The sequence below is a fragment of the Talpa europaea genome (assembly GCF_964194135.1).
Source record: "Talpa europaea genome assembly, chromosome: 7".
Lineage (NCBI taxonomy): Eukaryota > Metazoa > Chordata > Mammalia > Eulipotyphla > Talpidae > Talpa > Talpa europaea.
Genome location: NC_140074.1, coordinates 124,973,761 through 124,991,191, shown reverse-complemented (window position 1 = coordinate 124,991,191; position 17,431 = coordinate 124,973,761). Strand labels below are relative to the sequence as shown.

Sequence of the window (17,431 nt, the reverse complement as noted above, 5' to 3'; positions counted from 1 at the left end):
GCATGACACCCACCGTGAGGTGGAGGGGGGAGGCCTGAGGTAGGGTGAGCAGGCCAGGTCACGTTTATTTCCAGCCCTCCTCCCCCTGCCCAGCTCATGTTTTTCTTTAAGCCTCAAGTTCCCTTTTCTTAACATGGTATCAGCCCAACGGCCTGCCTGATTCGGCTTTCAAGCAGCCCAAAGTGCTGACTCTGTGGAAGCTACCTGCAGCTCAGCCCCCGGGGCCTCCTGGGCAGGGCAGGGGCCTCAGGTCCCCAAGGAGCCCAGTTGCCCACACAGGGCTCCTAGGGCCCTGGAGGACTGTTTCCTGCATCCACGATCCCCTTTGAGAATCCGCGACAGGCATGGAAACAGCCTGAAAAGATGCACGATGAACACTTCGGGAAGTTTCTCACACACCCCCCCCAACAAAGTTCTCCCTCTAGAGGAATTAAGGTTGAGGAGAAAAATGAAGCTCAGTGTGGGGGCTGGAGAAGCCTGCTGCCTGGCTCACTGGGGTGCCAGGCGCGGGGGCTGAGCTGTCCTGTTCCTGACGAGTGTGTGGGCCCCTCTGCGCGTTCTATTCCTGCCACGGTGTGGGAACAAGCTATGTTTAGGGCTGTGCCTCGTGAAACTGCTTCCAGCTTGATTCAGGCTGCACCGAGCAGCCCCCCCAGGAGGCCCCCTGCCCCCCAGCAGAGGCCTGTCTGGGAAGCCAGCCCTGGTGTTGCTCAGGCCCCCTCAGACCTGCTGCCAGTGTGCGGGGCCTCTGGCAGGCGGCGTGGCCACAGGGGCCGGGAGCCACGTTCTCTTCCTGCCTCACTGCAGACCCTTGGGCCTGGGCCTGCGGCCTGGCTTCTCAGGCCGCCCTGCCTCCAGCCCCCCCCCCCCCCCGGAGTTAGATACGGCCTGGGCACCCCATGTTTGCTTTGAAGAAGGGGGACTCTTCCCCTGCCTTCTCGCAGGCCACGGAGCCCCCAGGGCCGAGGAGTGACTAATCCCACAAAATCCTACCACGCAGCGCTCCGGGAGGGCGGGAGCTGCAGAGCCGAGGGCGCAGCTTCCCGGGCCCCTCGTCCGGGGGGCGGTGCTTCCGGAGACCCCGCTGCGTGGCCGCCCGCCGGCGAGCCCTGGGGCCCCGCGCCCGCCCTGCTGCCCGCGCCCGAGCCTCGCGGCTTCGCGCGGCCGGGGACCGCGTGCCGGGCGCCGCTGCGGCTGCTCCCGCCTGCGTGAGGGGCGCGGGCGGCTCCTGGCGGCTCCCGGCGGCGGGCGAGCTCCGCGGCCCTGGGGGGCCCGGCCCGGCCGCGGGGCCCTCGGAGCGCCGGGCGCCGACGGCAGCCGTGGGCTGAGCCCGCCGGGGCCCAGCGGGGAGAGCGGGGGCCGCGGGGGCCTCAGGCGCGCCCGCGTCGCCCTTCCCGCCGCGGGGCCTCGCGGGGGCGCCATCTGCCCGCGACCCCGGCCGCCGGGCCCGAGCTTGCCCACCCCGAGGTCCGCGGCGCGGGCCCGGCTCTGGCCGGGGGGCGGGGTCGGGGCGGGGGGCAGACAAAGGCGGGGGACGCGACGAGGGAAGACAAAGCGCGGAGGGGGGTCGGCGGCGGCGCCGGGCCCCGGAGGCGGCTCCGGGCGCGGCGGAGCCAATGGGCGGGCGCGGGGCGGGGGCCGGCGGGGGCGGCGCCGCGATAAGGCGGTGGCGGGGCCGCTCGGGGACTGTTGTCAGCGGCGGCCGCTCGCACCCGCGCCTCCTCGCTCCGCGGCGCCCCCGAGGCCGACCCGCTCCGCGCCCAGGTCGGGGCCGGGTGAGACCCGCGGGCGGGCGGGGGGGGCCGCCTCTGGCGCCGAGTGGGGGGCTTCGGGCTGGGGGTTCGCCGCCCGCGGGGTCCGGGAGCCGCGCGCCCGCGCCCGTCACTCTTCCCCGGGACCCCCAGGCTGGCGTGCGCCCCCCCCGGCGGGGCTCCCGGGCCTGGGGTCCCGTCCTCGCGGGCGGGGCGAGGAGCGGGGCGCGGGCGGCGCGGCGGGCGGGGCTGGCGGCCGGGCCGGCGGGCGCTGTCCAGGGGCTGGGCCGGCCGCGCTGGGGGCGCCGAGTCACGGGGGCAGCGGTTCTCGCCGCGCCCCGCCCCCCGCGCGCCGCGCCCCCGCCTCCCCCGCGCCCGCCGCCCCCCGCGCGGGGCCGGGTCCGCGTGGAGCGCGGGCGGCTGCGGGGAGCCCTCGCCCCCGGCCGCCGGCCCCTCCCGCGACACCCGGCTCCGCTCGGGGACCCCTGCCGGGGGGCGGCGGGGGCGGGGGGCGAGGGGCGGAAGTGGCGAGACCCAGAGCAACAGGAAATGACTTCGGGAAAGTCCCAACCGCAGCCCCTCGGCCCTGCCCGTAAACACCCCCGCCCCCCGCAGCCCGCGCCCCTCCCGGCGACTTCCCCTCGCGGACCCCGCGGGCCGCCGTCCCTCCGGACCATGTTCCAGGCCGCCGGCGCCGCGCAGGCCCCCCCCGCGCACGTAGGTGACCGCCCGGGGGGGAGGGGGAGGGCCGCGCGGGGGGGAGGGGAGCAGCCGCGTGCGGCCCCCCGGGCCCCCCGCGAATGCCCCGGCTCCGGGCTGGTGCCCGCCGAGAGGGCCCGGGCGGCCGCGCTGACGGCCCTTCTCCCCCAGGAGGCCCCGGGCGGCGGCGGCGGCGGCACCGTCCAGCGCTCCAAGGTAGGGCCCGAGGGGGGGGCGGGCGGGGGCGCCGCGCGGGCCCCGCTGAGTCTGTCTCCCGCAGTCCTTCAGCCTCCGGGCCCAGGTGAAGGAGACCTGCGCCGCCTGCCAGAAGACCGTGTACCCCATGGAGCGGCTGGTGGCTGACAAGTTCGTTTTCCACAGCTCTTGCTTCTGCTGCAAGCACTGCCACACCAAGCTGAGGTGCGCCCCGCCCCGCCCCGGCCCGGCCCGGCCCGGCCCGGCCCGGCCCGGCCCGGCCCGGCCCGCCCCGCCCCCGACCTGACCTGACCGCAGTTGCTCTGCTTCTGCAGCCTGGGCAGCTACGCGGCTCTGCACGGCGAGTTTTACTGCAAACCCCACTTCCAGCAGCTGTTCAAGAGCAAAGGGAACTACGATGAGGGCTTCGGCAGGAAGCAGCACAAGGAGCTCTGGGCCCACAAGGAGGTCGACCCCGGCACCAAGACAGCCTGAGGCCCTCCGGGCCCAACTCCCTCCCTGGAGGGCCTGCAGCCTGGGGAAGGGTGGGAAAGAAACTGGACCTGGGCTCCGGAGGGAGGCCGCCTTGCTCAGGCCAAGGGTTATGGGGCAGGGTTCTGCTCCAGGACTCCCTTCCCCGCGAGGGGGGTGGGGGTTTGCGAAGCAGGATTGTGGGTGTGCTCACCCCCTCCTTCCTGCTTCTTTCCGCCTACCCCACCTCAGCCCATGGTCCCCTGGGAGGCCCCCAAGCCCAGCTTCCCTATCTAGGTGCCTTTTTCTCCAGCAAGGAGTCAGCATGCCCCCCTCAGGGTCCCACGCTCCCTCACTGCCACCCGGGGCCTCATGTGGCCCCTACGTCTCCCCATCTACCTCTGCCCTTAGCCTGGTCCTGAGCCATGGAGACTGGAGGAGGGAGGGCCAGAGTGCCACCTGCTGGGCCCAACCATTGCCAGGGGCCCATGGGGGAGGGAAGGAGGAAGTGAACAGCCTTGCAGCACCCGCCTGCTACCCCACCCCCCACTGCCCCAGTGGGATTTGGGACCATCTCACGCCACTGGAGTCAAGAAGCAGAAGCTAAAGCACCGCCAGGCTGAGCGCCACAGAGACTGGTAGGGGGCTGGCAGCCGCCATGTTCCCCTCTTCGCCCTTGTTTCTGCTGGTTCTGATCAACCCTATTTTAAATGTTTCAACAGATCCTGACTCTGTATTGTGTGGCCTGATGGGGGGCTTTGTGGCAGGAAGGATGTAGATTTGCCACTCGGAGGTGGGGTGGAAGGGACAGGGTAAGGGGGGCGGGAGCAGGTGCTGGCATCGGCGTCAGAGAAGTAAGTGCCAACCTGAGAGGGAGGGCGTGTCCTCTTCGCAGCCAGGTATCACGCTGTCCAGCCCAGAGTGCTGCCACTGAAACGCCACCCTGGCCCGCAGCCTTGGGTGGTGCGCCCGCCTTCTCAAGGGGAGCAAGAACAGGAAGCATGAGAGGAGGAGGGTAAGGATGTCATTGGGCGACAGTGCCCAGCCTCACTGCCCTTAGTGCATTGGGGTACATGGCAGCACCCTTCTGCTGAACCCTTCTCTTGGCCCCCTTGTTCTGGAAATCAGCAAGGGTGGTGGGAAGCAGCACATTCATCAAGAGCGGCTGGAGGTTTCCTCGCCCCTACCTTTCCCCATGTCATTCCCCTGCTTCTGCCAGCTCCAGGCAGCGGGGCGGCCCTGGGCACCGTCCCACCCCGGGGAGCAACAGGCCGACTGCTGCTCTGCAGGCCTGGCACCCAGAGGGCCAGTTCATGGCGCGTCTGACAGGCGGGCTTGGGAGACCCGCCCCCCCCCGCCCCCCCCCGCCACAGCAGATTACTGACAGAAGTCTGGGTTGTCCCATCCCAGACCCAACTGTCTTGGTTTCTCAAAGCTGCCCGAGTTAGGAGTTGGGGTACTCTGCAGGCTCCCGGAGGAGTGACTGCATCGTCCCGCACAACTTAGCTCCTGTGTGCACTCGCACCCCTGTAACTGGGCAGCTACACCGCGGCTCGGGCGCCAGGTGGACCACGGTGCCTGGGTGGCAGAGCTAGCATTAAATAAGCGGAGGGCACTTGGGGCCCGGTCCTCCGTCTCGGGGCAGACCCACTCCCGTACCAGACTAACACGCCCGGCGCTGGGCAGTAGTGGCAGACGGACTAGGGGGACACCAGAGAGGCGGCTCCAAGGCGAGGACGGGACGGGGGCATCCTGCCCTAGGCCGGGACGCTACTGGTGATGGTCCTGGGAACCCAGTCACCACGGGCGATGCTCAGCCAGGGGGCCCACGGTGCCACCTCGACAAGTGAGCCCCGATGGAACCATCCTCAGTGGGGCCCCAGGGAGCAGGGAGAAAAGGGTTAGGGGACCGCCCTAGAGGGAGCCGCGGCACCAGCCAAGGGACTCAAGCTTGTCAGGCACCATTCCCGGCCCCTCCCAGGCACATACCTACCCCCAGCCCTCCCTCCCCCCAAAGCAAGGCCACCGGACTCCTCGGGTATAAATGTTCCCTTTTATTGTAAGTAATGCGCGACACTGGCCTGGCTTTGCACTGCAAGCCCTCAGTCAAGATATAGTCAAATAACTATGGCTGCAGGGTCTTCTGCACTATCCACAACTGAGACACAGAGCTGGGGGGCGGGGGGGGGGGCGGGAGGGACAAATGGTGGCGTGGCCCTTCCCAGAGCAAGCCTGGGGCTGCTAGGAGACTGCTCGTGGCCATCCTGGACCCACAACTTTTCATCGGGATTATTTAATTAAAAAAAACAAACAATAAATTAAAATTAAGCAACAGCTTGGTCCTGAGGATGCTGAGCCAGCATGTCCACAGTTTTTGGCACAAAATAAAAAAATCAGGATCTTTCGGGGGTTTTTTTGGAGTGCAGGGGTTTGTTGGCTTAATTGGCAAATTCATGTAAAAACATTCCCTGTGAGGTAAGACCCTGGGGGTGGGGCTCTGTGAGAGCCTGAACCTGGGACACAGAGTCGTCTGGTCTTGGCAGCCCTGGCACCACGCGGGGGCTGGAGATGGGCGTGGGCCCCAGAGAGCGCTACAGCCACCAGGGTGGGGGCGTGGAGAGGCCGGCGCTGGCACCCTTCGGCTTTGGTTGAGATGAGTGGCCGTCCCCACCCTGGGCAAGGCCAAGGCAGAGGCAGGAGCACAGGCTCGCTGTCCTCAGAGGCCCCTGGGGGGAGATGGAAACGGGTCCAAGCCCGACCGGCACCGTGCAACACACATTCCTACAAAACCAGCTGCTTTGATTTCCTCTTCTCTCGAGGCGTCCATCACCTGTAACAGTCTAGAGTGATATATATATAAAAACCATCAAATATGATCTGAGATATAAATTAACAAGTACAAGGCCTCACATTACACGATGTGAAAAGGCTAAAAACAGCGATAGAAACTACATTCATAAAAGTGCATCGTCGACATACACCGAAGGCTTTGGCTTGTTCTGGTGGCCCTGGGAGGTGGCGAGTCCCCAGCTCCCTGGAGACGCCCATCCCTGGGCACTGGCTTTTTTTCTTTTTTCCCCGTTAATGACAACTCCCAAGGAAACTGGGTGTTGAGAGGGAGGAGCTCTAGCAATAGGCACATTTTGGAGGGGAGGGGCCGGAAGAAAGGACCAGCGCCCAGGCTGAGGTAAATAAGGCCAACTCTTAAGCTGCTTGGAGATGCTGGCCCCTGCCCCCCGCTGCTGTCCCTCCCCCAGGGGAGGAGCACGAAGGGAAAGAGGCTGCGACCTCACGGGAATGGGCGAGGCTGGCCAAGAAGGAACGGAGCTGGCAGTTTGGGACAGAGCTGGTGGCATCCTATGGGCCCTCCCTTCACCAGGTGGGGAGGGCTCTGGCCCAGCAGGGTCACGACTCAGAAGGCCTGATACAGCACCCTCGGCTCCCCGTGAACAGCCCACTCGGGGTGGCCAGCTAGGTCAGCTCCTTCACCACGCTGTCCATCTTCCTTTCTGCTCCTGTGGGAGGACAGGTGCCAGACCAGAAGCAGAGAGGCCACTGCTTTCGGCTCTTTCCAGTCCAGCCCAAGGCCCAAGCGGACAGCAGGGGTACTCAGAACCCAAAGGGCACCCAAGTCTCCAGTTTAGAAACTGGACACAGCATAAGAGTGACTCCAACTTGTAAAACAGAGACAATTGCATTGACAAAACTTGGTCTCTGCCCTTAGTGGGGGCAGTTCCACATCTCAGGCCCTGCTTGGCAGGCAGGGTCACAAGGGCAGGCAGGACAGGCTCCTCCATCCCTAAGTAAGGCAGCATAACATTTGCTTCATTCATCTTTGGTAAAGGACAAGGGACCGGCAAAGCTGACCTGGGGGTGTCAGAAAGAATTGAGCCCAGGCCTCTGCCATCCATTGGTTGCAGATGCTGGGTTTTACCTCAGGCTTGGGTGGGCTCATCCAGCTCAGAGATGCCCTGGTGGTCTCCAGACATGGGAAGAAGATCAAAATAACACTCTGAATGAAAGTAACACTATTCAGACCCTTGGTGGTCCTGTCGATACCCAGGGCTCCTCACACACTGTTCCTAGCCCCTTTTCCTCCATGCTGAGCTTAGGACACTGGAGGCTCGCGTCTGGCAGGCTGGGGGCTCCCAGTCCTTGAGGCTACAGCCCCCACTCTGGCTCTGAGCCCCTGCGGTGGACAGGGCACAGGCCAATGCCGGCTGGACTGCAGCTCTGTGGTCCACAGCCTTGCGTGGGAGAAGCAGCAACTTCGCTGGGCCTCACGGCAGACCCTTGCCCACACGGCAAGGCAGCTGGCAGCAGAGTGGCCTTGAGAGCTCAGTACACGAGCTGTGCAAAGTGGTGTGTGAGCAGCTCCTCGGCTGAAGGTCTCTGGCGGGCCTCCACAAAGATGCGCCTCAGGAAGTCCCGGCCGTGCTCAGAGATGTGGGAGGGCAGCTGAGGGTTGGTGGGCTGGGTTGCGATCTTGAAAATGGCCGCCATGGCTTCATACTCTGCCCAAGGTGGTTTTTCCGTCAGCATCTCCACCACAGTACAGCCCAGACTCCTGGAGAGAGAGTGCCCCAGGTTACTGCTCAGCAGTGCCCGGCTCCTAGCTGTCCTGCCCACAGCTGTGAAGTGAAAGGAAGCGACTTTCTCACACAGGGAGGCAGCACAGGCAAGCTGAGGTTGACACCTCTGTAAAGGGTCCCAAGACCAGAAAGGCTTCACAGCACTGTCAGCCTTGTCAACACAGGCTTCATCAACCTACATCCATCGGGGTGCTTCTGGAGACGGGGAAGGGAACCACTTAGCATCGACAGAAAGGGTCCCAAGATAATAGCATTAATTTCCATTGTTGCTGTAACAAATTGCCACAAACTTAGTGGCATAAAAACATGACAAACTTGTTATATTATAGTTCTGGAGGTCAGGAAGTCTAAAATTAGTTGTCACTGGGTAAGTCAAGTTGTTAGCAGGGACGGCTCCTTCTGGATGCTCTGAGGGGAGAATCTGTTTCCTTGCCTTTTGCAGCTTGTAGAGGCCACCTGCATTCCTTGGCTAATGACCCTTCCTCATGTCACTGCAACCTCTGGATTCCACGGGCACATCTCCACCATCCACTCTCCCTTTTCTAAGGACCTTGATTCTATCAGGCCCACCTGGATAATCCAGGATGATCTCCCCATCTCAAAATTCGGACTCAGTCATATCTACAAAGGCCCTTGCCCATATATGGTACTGCTCACATACTAAAGGGATTAGCACATGGATATCAGGAGACCATTATTCAGTCCGCCATCACATTCCAAGGGGAACTTCACACCCTTTCAGGGGATGGACATGATGTCTCATGGAGTAAATACAAGCTGTTTGAACACTCAAAGAGGGAGGTGAGGCCTGCTACTTCAGGAGACTGATCTAGGCCTTCAGAGTGGATCCTACTCCTTCAGAGATTTAATGAACATAGGGGTAATTTCCATGGCCCAGTTTCCATAGCTGTTGCTACTAGTGGTTAAAACACAGCTCATCTAAAACCCCCAAATAGCAAAAGCTCTCCTGACTAAAAGGGGGAAGAATGGAGCTATTACACCCCCAGACTTCAAACAATACTACAAAGCCATCATAATAAAAACAGCATGGTATTGAAACGAAACCTGACACACAGATCAATGGAATTTAATGGAAAGCACAGAAATAAATCCAAATATATATGATCAATTAACCTACGAAAAAGGAGCAAAGAACATACACTGGAACAAGGAAAGCCTCTTCAATAAATTGGTGTTAGGAAAACTGCAACATGCAAAAAAATGAAACTAGACCACCATACACAAAAATCAACTCAAAATAGATAAAAGATTTGAATGTAAGACCTGACACCATAAAATATATAGAAGAAAACATAGGCAGGGCCTCCCCTGATGTTGCAGGCGGTCAGCGCAGCGCTGTGAAGCTGTCTGCAGCCTCTGCAGTGCCGGTTCGATCCCGGCCAGTGGTGAGGGTCCCACATGGGTGGCAGACCTCTCCTGTCTCACCTGCTGTTCCCCTCAGCAGTGTATTTTGTCAGTCTGCCTGTTCTGCTCCCTGCTCTGTCTCCAGTGAATCCTCTCACCCTCCTGCACATCTGGCCTTACCCTGGTTCTTGTATAAATAAATAAATCTTAAAAAAAAAAAAAAAAAAAAAAAGAAAACATAGGCAAAACATTCCATGACATAAATCTCAGAAACATCTTTGAGTATTCTTCTCCAGAAGGAAAGAAAACAAAGAAGATAAACAGCTGGGACTACATCAAACTAAAAAGCTCTATACAGCAAAAGAGACATCCTGTACTACAAAGAGACATCCTACTGAATGGGAGAAAAATATTTGCACACCATATGATAGATAAGGGACGGATATCAAAGATCTACAAACAGCTCAGCAAAAACAAAGCAAACAGCCCAGTTAATAAATGGGCAGAAGAACTAAAAAGACTCTTCTGCAAAGAAGAAATCCTTGGATTTCTTCTTTGGAAGGATGTTGGCTCCTAAATCCAAATGGCCAACAGGCATATGAAAAAATGTTCAACATCCTAATTATCAGAGAAATGCAAATCAAAACCACAATGCAATACCACCTCACTCCAGTAAGAATGGCCCACATTAAAAAAAGCCCAGAAACAACAAGTGCTGGAGAGGATATAGAGATAAAGGAACCCTCTTACACTGCTGGGGGGAATGTAAACTGGTCCAGCCGCTATGGAATGCTGTGTGGAGGGTCCTCAGAACACTGAAAAATGGGGCCTCCATATGACCCAGTGATTCCACTCCTAGGAATCTACCCAAAGAAACAAAAACTCTAATTCAAAAGGAAACCTGCATGCCTTTGTTTACTGCAGCACTATTTACAACAGCCAAGATATGGTAACAACCCAAATGCCCCAAAATAAACAAATGGATCAAAAAGTTGTGGTATAGGGCCTCCCCGGTGGCGCAGCGGTTGAGTGCCGCGCTGTGAAGCTGTCCGCAGCCTCTGCAGCGCTGGTTCAATTCCTCACCGGCCAGGGAGAATCCCACATGGCGCAGCAGACCTCTCCTGCCTTCCGTCTGCCTGTTGTGCTCCCCGCTCTGGCTCTGGTGAATTCTCTCACCCTCCCGCGCTTCTGACCTGTACCCCAGTGCTTGTATAAAATAAATAAATAAATCTTTAAAAAAAAAAAAAAAGTCGTGGTATATTTATACAATGGAATATTACTCAGCAATGAAAAAAGACAAACTCATGCCATTTGCAGCAACATGGATGGAGCTGGAAGGGATCATGCTAGCTGAAATTAGTCAGAAGGAACAAGTTGAACAACAAGTGGTCTCACTGATATGTGGAGTATAGAAGAACCAAACAAAAGGTCAAGAAAAAGTCAAAGCTAGCAAGCTGACCACAGACCTGAGACATAGCAAAGGAATGGGAGGGAGGGGAGGCAAAACAGGGGAGGCATGAACGCAAGGAATGTGGTGCTGGTCCGTAGAGAATACGGTGGCAGGAGAACTACAAGGACTACAACAATGTAAGAAAAAAATTTAGTTAAAAAATAAAGAACAAAAGAGAAAAAAAAAAAAAAACACAGTGCAAATGCCCTATGTGTTGTTGCAGGTGCCGCCACCCCTGCACACGTGGAGTGAGGCACACCAGCCCGCATCTTGCCCTAGCTGGCAAGAGGCGGTTCTCCCTCCCTCAGGCCATACTGCAAAGTCCCCAAAACTCATTTTTAAGCTACAGCCCAATAGCGACAGGAGCCCCAGTGCTTACCACACATCTGCCTTCCTTCCGTAGCCTTCACCGCTGATGACCTCAGGGCTCATCCAGTAGGGTGTGCCGGTGACCGAGCGCATTCCTGTGCCCGACATGCAGATGGTCTGCAGACGTTTGCTGGCCCCAAAGTCCCCCAGCTTTACATTCCCAGCAGAGTCTCGAAGGATGTTGGCTCCTAAGGCAAGAGGGTAGAGGCTGCGATCCCAGACAGTCTGGGCATTTTCTGCCATCCTCCCTCTTTTGCTGTCTCCCAGGTCACTGGGCAACTGGGGGCTGCCGAGACTAGACACAACCTGCGCCTAGCAAGCAGAAGCCTTGGCCCGCAGAAGGAAATGACCAGCACTGTGGCTGACACCTGCAGAGCACTTCACAGCATTTTCCCAAACTGTTCAACCAACCCTCACACCCATCTCCCAAGGAAGGAATTACAGTACCCACTTTCCATAGGGTTCAAGATGGTTATGTGACCGGGTCTTAGATACCCCACACCTGCCTCTGCTCACCCTTGATGTCCCGGTGAACAATCATGTTGCTGTGCAGGTAGGACATGCCCTCCAGGATCTGCCGGGTGTATTTTCGGGTCACACTCTCTGTCAGAGCTCCGTAGGCCTTCAACTGATCTTTCACTGAGCCCTAGAGCCACAGTAATCAGAGGGCATCACCTCGGGAAGGAGGAAAGACTACTCCAGCCCAAGCATGGCAGCAAACCCTGTTTATTACGATGTGCCAAGTACTTGGCTAGCGACTTGAGCAGCTTAGAGAAAAGCATGAGGCAGTCTTTGCCTCACGTAACAGGAGAAAGGCGCACCTCTGCGGAGGTAAAGGCAGTACTTACAGAATAGTGTGACCCTCCCCCACCTAAAGCCAGGGACATTTCTTGCTCCACCCAGGCACTGCTGCCCTCCTGACTCCAGGTCCTGCCATTGCCTCACCTCTTCCCCCAAGTCTCTGAGCCTGAGGTGATTAGACTCATGCCACAGGGACCTTCCACCACATCCCCCAGTCCCAGGTCAGGCCCTCTCTGTGGTCTCACACACCGAGGGGCACATACCCCTGGCATGTACTCCATGAAGATGGTCAGAGTCTTCTCGGCGCGGTCCCGCAGGCAGCCATAGTACTGGACAATGCGCTCGTGCTGCAAGTTCTTCAGCAACTGGATCTCACATTCCAAAGCGCTCACCTCCTAGGGGAGGGCCCAGAGGTCACCGTGGCCCTCGGCACCTGGAATCAGCTTAGCTTGCCCTAGTCAGTGGCCTCACAGGGGTCTGTCTGTTTTGGGAACTTCAGCTGGAGAAAAGGGGGGCCCTCAACCGTCTGGTCCATGGTCATATGCTGGGCAGCCCCTGGAATGGTGGCACTTATATGTGGGAAGGAGGCAGGCGGTGGGATGAGAGAGGGGTTGTGGGAACTTAGTTAAAATAACTGCTATATGTGTCCACTCAAATTTGACTATAGGCCACACCCAAAGCTGAACTCCAAAGACCTGGGCTGAGGGCTGACACAGGCATCTGCTGAGGGAGGGGCAGGTCTTTCTCTGTGGCACGACTCATCAGCCCTTGGTTGCTACTGGGACTCTGGCATCAACTGAGTTCCTCACACCTAGCCCTCCCCAGGTGCCTGATGCTCTTTGGACCATCATCCCTTCACTGCAGCACCAAGGCCAGGGTGGATAGGAAGGAAGCTTGAGGGGAAGAATGAAGGGAGAGCAACCTTTAGCATCTGAAGCAATTAGTCTGTGCAACAAAACTGGTGCTTTTGTTGAAAAGGAACTAGAAGTCAGACCCTGGGGAAGGCAGTACCTTGCTCGTCTCAGGACTATCTGGGTCAAACTGGACCTGCTTGGAAGCAAGTTCTCGTCCTGTGTCCACGTCATAGCATAAATAGACCCTGCCGAAGGCACCTTGCCCTAAGAGCTTCCCGCGACGCCAGTTGATGGGGGCACTAGGAGCTATGAGAGCACAGAAGGAGAGACCATGAGTCCACGCACATCACTTATTAACACCTCACCTCATTCTCCAGAGGCTCTACGATGGACCCTCAACTCAAGGTCTGCAGCACCAGCACCATCACACCTCTCAGTACAGCAACCTCCCCCTCCTACCGCCCATATGGAGCAGGACCAGTGCCCTAGTCAATCAGACCTTGAGATCCAAGTCCTGAGAAGCAGTGGATGCTAATGTCATACTCTTCTGCACTGATCAAAGTGCAGAAGATTTTCATCAAAATTTGCTTCTGAAGCTCAATATCTTACTATGACAGAGACTAAAGAAACTACTCCTCAGTTTAAACATGGAAAAACTAAAGACCAGAGAGGGCAAACAGCTTGTCACACAACAGCAAAGAGAGGCATACAGTGCAGGGGGTCTGCTGCCCACGACCCTCAGGTTCCTCCACTGTGGTGAGCACGGGCCAGAGCAGCTAACTGCTAAGTTGAACAGCGCCTAGACCCGCTGGCCTCTCGCCCTGTAGCTTGTCTGAGCATCCCTGGAATACCCTGGCCGGGGCCCACTCCTCACACTTGGTTGGCACATTCCTCTCCTGCACAGAGAGAGTGTTCTCGCTGTCTGCGCTGCGCAGGCGCCCTCGCGGGTCCAAGTATTGCACTGCCAGACCCATGTTCTCGCCATTTGTACTCAGGGAGCGGCTGGAGGGCACCAGGGTGAACAGGTTGCCTTGATGACGTCGTATTCGGGGAAACGTTCTTCTGCCTAAGGGGTGTCGGAGCCAGAGTAGAATAAGTCAGATCCTTAGCCATGAGGCTGAAATTGCAAACCAGGCCACACCACCAGCTAGGGTCCATCCTATCTGCCTCTCATCTGACTCATGCCAGAAGGGCTACTATCCCAAACACCCTGAGAATCAGGACAAAAGCAGGAATTAGGAAACCACGGATTGTTCAGGGAACCTTGGCCAAAGGGAAGGCACAGCTCTGGCCTAGAAGCCCCACAGCACTCACAAGGCCAACCCACAGGGAATCTCTGTTTTCTTTGGCATCCATGTCCCAAGGAAGCTCTGCCCTGAGGCAGAAGAGGGCGTTGGAGAGTCCGAGCCCCTGGAACATGCTGTGATCTCAGACAAAGGACAGAGCTCCCAGTGGCATCTTGGTCTACAAATAACACCTTCCCCTCCCCACCATCTCTAATATTGAAAGTCTGGGCACAGTTCCTTGGGAATAAAGGAAACAGAGTCTGGAGTGTGTGAGGGAAGTTGGGGGTGGGAAGGGAGAGCCCACCCACTGGCAGTGGCTTTTCTCTGGAGGCGCTCTAACCATGTCCCTCTGAGGCAGCCAGCAGGGGGCAGAGAGGAGGCGCACTCACCGTCGTTGTAGTCCTTGTGGTGCACAGACACATGGTAGCGCCGGGGGTAGGTTCCGCCTTTGACCCCTTTGTCATAGGGCTGAGTTTCCCGATCTAAGTAAGATAGGGCAATCACTGGCTTCTGGGTAGGTCAATGCGAGAGCCACTTAAACCTATATATCTCCTGAGACCTTGGAGCAGCAGACTGGAGAAGACTTAAAATACAGTCCAAGATTCTTAGTGCTGTCTAAAGCAGAATGCCTGCGGGCCCTGCCACCACCCTGCAGTCTAGGGCACTCACCTGAGAACTCCTGTCTGTTGTCTGGGAAGCTCTGGGCTCGGGACATTCGAGATTTCCGGAATGATGGGCTGAAAACAAAACAAAACAAAACAAAATCACAAAGTAGGCTCCAGCGACTTCCAAAGCCCACAAGGGCAGAAGGCAGGATATCCAGATGGACTCCCGTGTCTAATTTCTTCCCATGTTACGAAATGTTACGACGCAGAATTTGAGAGAAAGAGCCCTTTTCTGAGCTCAATCTCACACTTTGTCTTTGCTAGCTTGACAAGACCCTCACACCAGACCCTCCAGCCTCTTGACACTTAACCTTGGCTGCACTGTACTGTCCCTTTTTAGCCTTCTCTCCCCCTTGGTCACAGGGCTTTGAAGAGTTTCAAAAAAAAAACAAAAACCCTTGCCCAGGGTAGTAATAAAAACAGTAACAACACCAGTTTGCAGATTGTTGGGCTCTTACTGTACAAAGTGAGTCTTAATTCATCTTTACAGCCTTGTGAAGTAATAAAATTAAAGCACTATAATAGCAGGTACCCATTATTGAAGAGTTATTTCTTTCTATTCATCAGAAACACCTAAGAGGTGAGGTATTAAGATCCTTATTTGATTTCTCCTAGGGTATATAGCTAATAAGCAACAGAACCAGACTGCAAATCCACATCTGTGGACCCCAAAGTCTGTGTTCTTGCCACTAACTCAAGCAGTTTCCTTTCAGACTAATCACCACCATCCCACTGAAGAGATGAGGAAACTGAGGAACAGAAGGTTAAGGGATTATCAGAAGACACACAACTATTATTTGGTAGAGGTAGATGTGGATCCTGGTCTGTCTGGTTTCAGATCCCATGAAGGGAAGATGAAAGCCTTAAGTTCAAGTTAGGCCAGGAAGTACAAGTCCAGGTCACTGGGTCTCATTCCCAAAGGGAGAATAACAAAACATCAGAACACCAGAAAAAAAACCTAAGACTCAGTAAATAAATTTAACTATTTTTCCCAGCATCAATCTGACAGGTCTGTTCCCTTACATGTGAGTGCCTTTTTTTTTTTTTTTAAAGATTTATTTATTTATGCATACAAGAGCTGGGGTGTAAGCCAGAGGTGGAGGGGGTGAGAGGATTCACCAGACAGAGTGGGGAACAGAACAGGCAGATTGAATGAATGAAATACACTGCTGAGGGGAGCAGCGGGCGAGACAGGAGAGGCAGCTGTACAATGTGGGTCAGCTCCCTGACCGGCTGGGGATCGAACTCATGCTGCAGTAGCCAGCAGTAGCTTGATTGTGCTGTGTTTAACCCCTGGGCCACCAGGGAGGGCTGTGAGTGCCTTTTAAGAGGTCACAGGTCAAAAACTCTCAACTCCTCTCAGCCCCTGCCATAGCACCTGAGATAGTCCAAAGCCAGAGCCAGTCCCTGTCCTGGAAGAGCCCCGGGTTAGGGTGCCTGGCATTTCCACCTGTGCCACTGCCAACCTATGCCTTCTTAATCTCCTGGGTGGATGGACAGCAAGCCAAGTACAGGCTAGGAATTGGATACCAACAAGTACCATCCAGAGGGAGGACAGCTCTCAGTAGCATGCAGACCTGTTAGGAAAGACAGGTGCAAACCTGGCTCCACAGCCTCTGACCACAGCCCTAAGCCATGAGCAACTGTGGTCTCAGGCATAACTAGGTCAAGGGGAAAAAGTGGCTGGAAGGGTGCCAAAGCCAACTCCCATCATGGCCTGTGACAGGAGAACCAGTGTTGTAGAACCATTTGGTACGTAAAGGACAATGCTTGTTCTCTCTCAAAGTGTTAGAACAAGAATCCATGCCAAGCAGGCAGTGTGGGAAGCGGTCTGGATATTTTGTTTTTTGGTTTTTACATCACAGTTTTTATTACACAGGGAACATTGGTAGGAGACCAAAAAAAGAAAGCAAATTCAGTTTTTCTCCCCAAAACACTGAAGGTCCCTTGCTTCTCAGTCTGAGATCACAGCAGTGAGGCCAAGAGTTTAAGAGCCGTGCACATCGTGTGCAGAGTGCAAACATGTAAAGCACTTGGAACAATACAGCAAGTATTTAATAAATGTGGGCTGCTATTGTGGGCTCTATTATTACATTTATTTAATTAACAAATAACAAACATGACATTCTTAGGGTGTTTGGAAAATTAAGGAGATGGCTGGGAATCCCAGTCAAAGATTTCTTTCCCAGAAGCATATTGTTTTAACTCTGGGCCTGCAGACCAGTATCTAGAGTGGAGATACAGAAACCAGCTAATACTATTGCTTTAGACTGTCAGTTCCCTGAATGCCTATGCTCTACCCCCCAAACCAGCCACAGTCCCATACCTGTCTGCTGACCTGTCCAAGGACTGGCAGCTTCCTGACAAGGAATTCTCAGCACTGCTCAGAGGATCCAGCATCTGCAAGGCAAGTCATACAATAACACTCAGTCCCAATCCAAGCCACAGCCAGGAGACAAAGATTTACAGCCCAGTCAGGGCCAGCAAATGGCCCACCCTTCAAAATATGAAAGTGCCCTTGCTCCCCACGCACTTGGAAGAATGGCTAGAAAGGTACCATTCTCCCCTGTAGTATGAAAGGCAAGTTTCTAGGAGGGAGGAAAATGCCTGGCTGGCATCCCAAGGAACTCTGCCAGGAGAGCAAAGCAGAGACGCTGCTTCTTTTGTTGGCATTTTCTTGGCTCATGAACACTAGAGCCTAGAGCTAGAGATGGCACTACCCTTCAGTGCATTTGGGTGGGACCATGGTGCTTCTGTTTGTACTCCATAATTTATAATGCACAAAGACAAGATTGCCCTTGGTTCACAGATGAGCCACTGCAGGTCTACAGAGCTTACTTAGGAGAATTGCTTCAAGTTAAAAAACTAGGTAGCACGCAACTATTGCAGACAAAAAAATTCTCAACTCCTGGTTCTCATGTAGAGGTAATAAG

General features: G+C 56.3%; 2 protein-coding genes across 2 annotated transcripts in view; one reads left to right on the top strand and one right to left on the bottom strand.

Annotated features, from left to right (window-relative positions):
• Positions 1 to 1,705: 1,705 nt before the first annotated feature.
• LIMD2 (LIM domain containing 2) lies at positions 1,706 to 3,827 on the top strand. Its single transcript, XM_084236719.1, has 5 exons — positions 1,706 to 1,764; positions 2,367 to 2,468; positions 2,622 to 2,666; positions 2,731 to 2,870; positions 2,981 to 3,827. Exons 2-5 carry the CDS (start codon positions 2,427 to 2,429, stop codon positions 3,138 to 3,140), a joined length of 387 nt encoding a protein of 128 aa, XP_084092845.1. The 5' UTR covers positions 1,706 to 1,764; positions 2,367 to 2,426; the 3' UTR covers positions 3,141 to 3,827.
• Positions 3,828 to 7,454: 3,627 nt separating this feature from the next.
• MAP3K3 (mitogen-activated protein kinase kinase kinase 3) overlaps positions 7,455 to 17,431 on the bottom strand; it is a gene marked incomplete at both ends in the record, with an annotated part of 67,397 nt that continues 57,420 nt past the window's right edge. Inside the window, 9 exons of the mRNA XM_084238031.1 lie at positions 7,455 to 7,683; positions 10,903 to 11,080; positions 11,409 to 11,538; positions 11,957 to 12,088; positions 12,705 to 12,853; positions 13,422 to 13,609; positions 14,219 to 14,315; positions 14,503 to 14,570; positions 16,825 to 16,898. Of these exons, the coding sequence (XP_084094157.1) occupies positions 7,455 to 7,683; positions 10,903 to 11,080; positions 11,409 to 11,538; positions 11,957 to 12,088; positions 12,705 to 12,853; positions 13,422 to 13,609; positions 14,219 to 14,315; positions 14,503 to 14,570; positions 16,825 to 16,898 (1,245 nt within the window). The remainder of the gene's footprint in view (positions 7,684 to 10,902; positions 11,081 to 11,408; positions 11,539 to 11,956; positions 12,089 to 12,704; positions 12,854 to 13,421; positions 13,610 to 14,218; positions 14,316 to 14,502; positions 14,571 to 16,824; positions 16,899 to 17,431) is intronic.

Excerpts from the sequence above, each read along its gene's own strand:
- LIMD2 (XM_084236719.1), top strand. The coding sequence starts at position 2,427 with ATGTTCCAGGCCGCCGGCGCCGCGCAGGCCCCCCCCGCGCAC. Across the intron at positions 2,469-2,621 it reads CGCAGGCCCCCCCCGCGCAC|GAGGCCCCGGGCGGCGGCGG; the intron begins GTAGGTGACCGC and ends CTTCTCCCCCAG. Across the intron at positions 2,871-2,980 it reads CACTGCCACACCAAGCTGAG|CCTGGGCAGCTACGCGGCTC; the intron begins GTGCGCCCCGCC and ends CTGCTTCTGCAG.